The following is a 6,000-nucleotide window of genomic DNA, read 5'->3' on the forward strand; positions in this document are numbered from 1 at the left end:
AGATTAAAGCCAGGGTTGTTTTACTCTCTGCAGATGTTAAAGAAGCTGCTTCAGTGGGGCTGCCATTGCCTTGTGTAAAGGGCTGACCTTAAACTAATGAGAGTCCCCAAGATTCCTGAGGACTGAGTGTTGCTGCCCCTGTAGGATCCCTCTGAGGGGAAATATTTATTGTTCTATAGCATGCTCAGGTCTCTCCTGTTATCCTTTGCCAAGCTCCTGCTCAAGGCAGCTTGGAGTTCAGGTTGGAAACATATATGGGAAAGGAGAGGAAGGGGGTTGTTTTCTCTGTTATGGGAACTAAGACATCATATTCACCTGTGGAAACACTGCATAAAATGTTACTTCTTGTCTGCTGAGGATTTGCTTCAAACCTGTGGGTTGTGGATTACTTTTAAAGGGTCTGTGGAAAGTAACCAGCGGAGACAACCCTGTTTTCAGACTTGAGTTCTATTAGAAAGGTTTCAGTCAGCAACTTGAGAAATGTTAAAATAACAGGTTTGTGAATTGGTTGTTTTTCTTCCCAGAAACCTCCCTCTGCACCTGTGAATAAGTCCCAGTGACCCCAGTGATCAGTCTGGGAGTATCAAAAAGCACTTCTGAAAAGCACTCTCCTTGCCTTCCATCCTAAATTATCTTGCACAATCAAGAAATGATCAAAACAGGCATTTTTGCCTTGGTGTAGGAGGAGCTGATCTCTGGGTCAGCTTCAGCTGGTGAAGATTTTTTGGTTTTGCCCTGTACATTTCCAAGGCAAAAGCATTACAGGTGGATCAATTGGCTCCATGCAGGAGGTGCCTTCCATTGCTCCTTCACCTAACCTTTGTTTCTGTGAGAAATTTTGATGGATTGTAGCTTACACCATATCTTGCCTGTTTTGCCCAGGACATTTGTAGCAGGGGGAGGATCTGGGGCTACATAACCTCATATTTCTGTAAGGGAATATAGAAAGGTGAAAAGAATTTAAGAATTACACACAGAGAAAATGACAGCCTGTTCAGCTGCTTAGCTGTTTATTTGCAATAGCTAGAAGAAATTTGGGACTTAATCCCTTTTTACTGCTTTTTTGTGAGAAAGCCCCCTCATTTTTCTGGGAATGTACAGCAGTCTCTTTTGGTAAACTGAGAAGCACCAGTCCCTGTTTACTTCATAGTTATGGACCATGTAATCATTACATAAGTTAATAAACACATGTGATGAGAGATTAGATATGTATATCTCCCCCTAACCATCTTATTTAAGTATAGGTTTGATCAGGAAGTGCAAATCCTCCTGGGTCTGTAACACCAGGGCAGTACTGGAGAAGAGCTGTGGGAGCAGGAGCCCTTCTGAAAGGCTGATGCCCCTTCTGTGTAAAACCACCTGTGAAGCCATCATAGTCTCTGAGGACCTTGGACTCAGTTCATCCAGAGTGGGTTTTTTTAATTGGTTTGTTTGTTTTGTCTGGGGAGCTCTAATGAAAACTGTGGGTTTGTCACTAGGAATGTGATAGGTCAGTTCTCCAGATAAGCACTGCAGCTCAGTTTGATATAGCAGTTCTTAGACAGGCACTGCAGTTCCATTGAAAGCTGTTACTTCTTCTGTTTCACTCCCGTTTTGTGGTTCCATCTTTTTGATTGTTGTGATGTGTTGGGTTATCTTTGTCCGTGTGCTTCGTGAGCTGTTACCCGCATCTGTTGGATCAGGGATGACACAGAGCATGAACAGAGTGATCTGCTGCTGAGGCTGCTGCAGCCATTGAGCAGTGACAAGCCCAAATCCTGGGGATGTGGCAGAGAATGCCACTTACAGTCGAGGCTGTATGGATAGAAAGTCTGCAACACTGGCTTTTCTCAGTATGCTTTCACCATGGATTTCTTTTAAAGTTCTGCTTGTGCTTATAAGAAATATAAGTTATGTTTGTACAAAGTTCTCTATAATGAGAATGCTGGTGTAATTAGGCTCAAAAGTCTAAGACTAAAGAACTGATCTCCACAAAGAGGAACTACAGTTGCCTTGTATTTTGCCCTATAAAAGGATGCATATCCTTTTTCTTAGGTCTGATATCACCCTCCCTGCCCCAAATGGGTTCCAGTTAATGCTGAAGTGTGTTTACATGAGCCATGAATTCTATTTTATGATATATTAAACTGCACTTGAGATATCAGTAGTTATACAACATAGGCACTCCAAGGCATGGTGGGTTGTTTTTCTGGGTTGTTTTTTTTTTTTTTTTTTTGAGGCTCTGGAGTTAAATTTTGACGCTGTCTTGGCATGAAGAACTCCTGTGTATGCTTCATAGGAGAAAATATTTGATCTTACTAGTGATTTGTCTGAGTTCTACAACCCATACAGCTGCTTTTGTATAATATTTAGAGATGTGGAAAATAATAACATGCTTCCTGTGGAAAGTGTTTGACTTGCCACCCCCAACACAGGAAGCAAACGGGAAGCCTATGCACCAAAATTGCATATTCAGATGAGGCAACAATATTTCTTTGGGAAAAACTACGCATTGATAGGTGTTATCCAGCACTTCCAACTGGAATGTGCTTGTGAAATTCCAGTGACTTCTTAAAGGTGGTGACTTAACCCAACTGAACTATCCCAGCTTTTGTCTCCTGGTGCTGGGTCCCATGGCTGTTATCCTGTGGTTTGCTTTAGGAGAGCTTCATCTCCTTGGCTGGTGCTGGGTTCTGTGCTGGGCCCGTGGTCTGGATCTCTGTCTTGGAGTCTGACAAGGCCCTGTGGAGTGCAAGTGCAAAAGGAAGATGACAGTAGTGGAAAGCAGACTGTTTTTTCCTGATCTGCCATCAGTGTTGGGCCGTGTGTTGCTTTGTGCAGACCACTTCATGGTGTTGCACTCTTCCCCCGGTTTTTCTTTTCATATGCTCGTGATGTACTCAACTTCTGGACGGGATTGACTTACAGCCTTTGGTTCTGCCAACATTTCACTGTATTGATATCTGGAGGGATTGTCCAAAGGTGCTTTGGAAGCCTCTGTCGATTTGTTTTTTTTTTCTAGAGCACAGAAGCTGAGCCCCATAAATAATGCAGCTGATATCAGGAAGAAGCTGGAGGTGTAGAAGACGTAGTGGAAATCACTGGTTATGTCTACCAAGAGACCTGAAATAGAAATCAAAGCTTAGCAAAGAGAAGAGGCACTAAAGGCATTCATTTACATGAACATTAAACCTGAATCATTCAGCAAACTGCCATATACAAAAGACAAGCATTCTCTGATGAGCTAAGTTCTCTTCTCTGGATTCTAGTGGTTGTTTAGTTTTTTATTTGTAGTCACAAATCAGGTGATACTTCTGTAGAAAGTATTTCTCAATACACAGAGAAATCAGGAAAGAAAGGAAATTGTAATTTTTCTTCAACCTGCTGCTTCCTTTTGTTTGCTCAGCAGAGGACCCTTGTGTCACTGCCACTCAGTGGCTTTTGGAATGAGTGACCCTATTACATCCTGGGGCAGAAAATAGAACAACTAGATAGAGAAATAGCTCAGAAATTTACATAGTAAGGTCTCCAAACTGAGTATTTGTCTCTAATCCTGTTTAATGAAGGATAAGGAAATTCACAGCACAGCAAGATTATGACTAACATTAAGTGACCTCAATATATAAACCATTTAGAAACATGAGATATCAAGGGAGTCATTAACACTAATATTAGAGATGGAAAAGTGATACTTAGGCCAAATACATGATGCCTTCCATCATCATAAGGCTGCTTATCAATGTGGAAATATTGGAATAATGTTTATTTGCTTGTATTTTTCAGTCAAGATTGGTGATGTTTCTTTCCATGGTGTACTTTTCTATAGCAGATTTTAGGACTACGAACAGAAATGGAGCTGCTTTTACTGTGGTTTGTTTTTTGCTCCTGTCAGAGATGACCAAGAAGGGACCTTTTTTGCTCTTTGCACTTTGAGAAAAGTGACTGACACGCTAATGGCAGGGAGTACCATGAAATACACTGCATGTTACCATCACATTATTGAACCAGACACAATTTTTCTGCTGAGGAGCCACAATTCATTGTCTGGAGAAGAGAACTAAAGCATGAACTGAGGCTGACATGCTCAGATTGACATTTGTTGTTTGTTGGTCTTTTGAATTTACTGCAGGAGCAGGTGTGTCTTGGACAGGTCACTTAGTGGCATTTGGAGTGAACTGTGAATAATTTATTGGACTGAGAGTCATAACTAGTGCCTTTCATGTCTCCAGAGAAAAATTAATATGCTCCAGAACTTGGAAAGAAGACTGAACAGAAGCTTTTACTGTGGGGCTTTTGAATAATGTAGGGCTGGTAATAATTGTGAACACAAATAGTTCTTTTAATGGGATGTTCACAGTTTCTTGAGACTTCGTGGATAAAGCAATGCAAACTGGTAAAAAGGTGAAAAAGTTCATAGTTATTCCTGTTGGCTTCTTGCCACTGGAAAAAAGCTGTCATTGCTCCCATATGTATCAGATCACATACCAAGTGAGTTATTTTTTCAGTGTGATCTTGATGCAGCTGTAGAAATTACTTTCCAGCTGTCAAAAAAGGCTGATGATTCTTTTCCAACCGTACCTTTTATACTGCTCCCTTCGCATAACTCACCTACACCATGGGTCTGGAAACTCCCTAATTCCTCATCTTGATGCTCCCAAACACTTGTCACCACTTTCCAAACCACCACCTTTCCCCCAGCCAGGTTTCATAGCCTCTCTCACCTGTGAGCGGGGGCCCGATGAGGAGGGTGGTGCTCTCTAGGATGGTGAAGAGCCCTAGAGCACTGGAGAACCTGTCCATCTCCACCACATCCATCAGCACCTGGAAGACCAGCGCCCCGATGCCGCTCATGGCGATGCTGAGGATGACGCAGTAGAGGATGAGCACACTGAACTCAGCTGAGATGACGCAGATGAAATTGCTGAGCCCGCAGAGGAGCACAGCCAGGCTGAACAGGTAGATGCGTCTTCCTGTGAAGACTCTGTGTCCTGAAAGCAGCCCTGTGAGAGGGCGGATGAAGATGTTGATGAACCCGATGATGGAGATGAGGAGGGCTGCCTTGCGTTCCTCCACCCCATTGTGGGTGGCATAAGGCACAAGGTAGACATGGGGTAAGGCAAACCCCATCATCATCCAGGTTACTCCAATAGTGTAAATCTGGTAACCTTTGTTTTGACAGAAGATGTCAAAAGCCAGGTACTTCTGCAGCACCGGAAAGCATTTTGTCCTTTTGGTGTGCTGCTGGAGTTTGGGGTGGTGAGGAGATGCTCCATTGGACAGCTGTGCCTCTTCTGCTCTGCTCCCTGGCTCCTCTTCGGGCTTGGCAGACTGTGGAAGTGACCCTGATGCCAGCTGAATGGGTCTCATGATGGCTCCACAAACACAGCAGTTCAGTAGTATTCCTCCAAAGATGAGGAAGGTGTTTCTCCAACCCATCTCATCCAGCAAGAATTGAGACAGCAGCGGCCACAGAGTGAAACCAAGGGAGACACCGGTGGAGGCCACAGCATTGGCCAGTGTTCGCCACCGTACAAAGTAGTAGCCCAGCACAGTCACTCCTGCCTGGAAGCTGAAACATGATCCCAGACCTAAAGATGAGAATAAATGATCTTTTTTTGTTGTCTTAAAGGGTGAAAAGAGCCCAAATTCAGGGTGTACCCACAGATGATTTCATCTGCCACTGAAGCATTTTCTGACCTGCCAGGCCACATAGCCCCCAGGGATTTATTAATACTCAGAAACCCCACACCAGGATGAAGAAGGTTGTTATGTGTAAATTAAACTATTTGTGTTCTTGGGTATAGTAAATATACTGATCTAAACTGACGTTTTTCTGGGACACGGTGCAATTCTTAAGTTGCTATGAAATTGTTCATTAAAAGCTTGGATTTTATACCACATGCAATGAGCAGTGCTGCTTTCCTGATGCTTTCAGCAGGGCTCAGGGAGTTGCTTGTTTTTCTCTCTAAGCAGTGGCCACTGCTTAACTTGCAAAATGCAGCAGGAAAGGTTACAGAGAAC

At 43.2% G+C, this 6,000-nt stretch overlaps 1 protein-coding gene across 1 annotated transcript in view; it reads right to left on the minus strand.

Moving 5' to 3' along the window:
- Positions 1 to 2,293: 2,293 nt before the first annotated feature.
- The window catches only part of SLC16A5 (solute carrier family 16 member 5), a 7,846-nt gene continuing 4,139 nt past the window's right edge, over positions 2,294 to 6,000 (minus strand). Inside the window, exons 3-4 of the mRNA XM_031059976.1 lie at positions 4,701 to 5,567; positions 2,294 to 3,102 (exon numbers count right to left, since the gene is read on the minus strand). Coding sequence (XP_030915836.1) covers positions 2,861 to 3,102; positions 4,701 to 5,567 — 1,109 coding nt within the window. The 3' untranslated portion in view covers positions 2,294 to 2,860. The remainder of the gene's footprint in view (positions 3,103 to 4,700; positions 5,568 to 6,000) is intronic.

The sequence above is a fragment of the Geospiza fortis genome, unplaced genomic scaffold (assembly GCF_000277835.1).
Source record: "Geospiza fortis unplaced genomic scaffold, GeoFor_1.0 scaffold244, whole genome shotgun sequence".
Classification (NCBI taxonomy): domain Eukaryota; kingdom Metazoa; phylum Chordata; class Aves; order Passeriformes; family Thraupidae; genus Geospiza; species Geospiza fortis.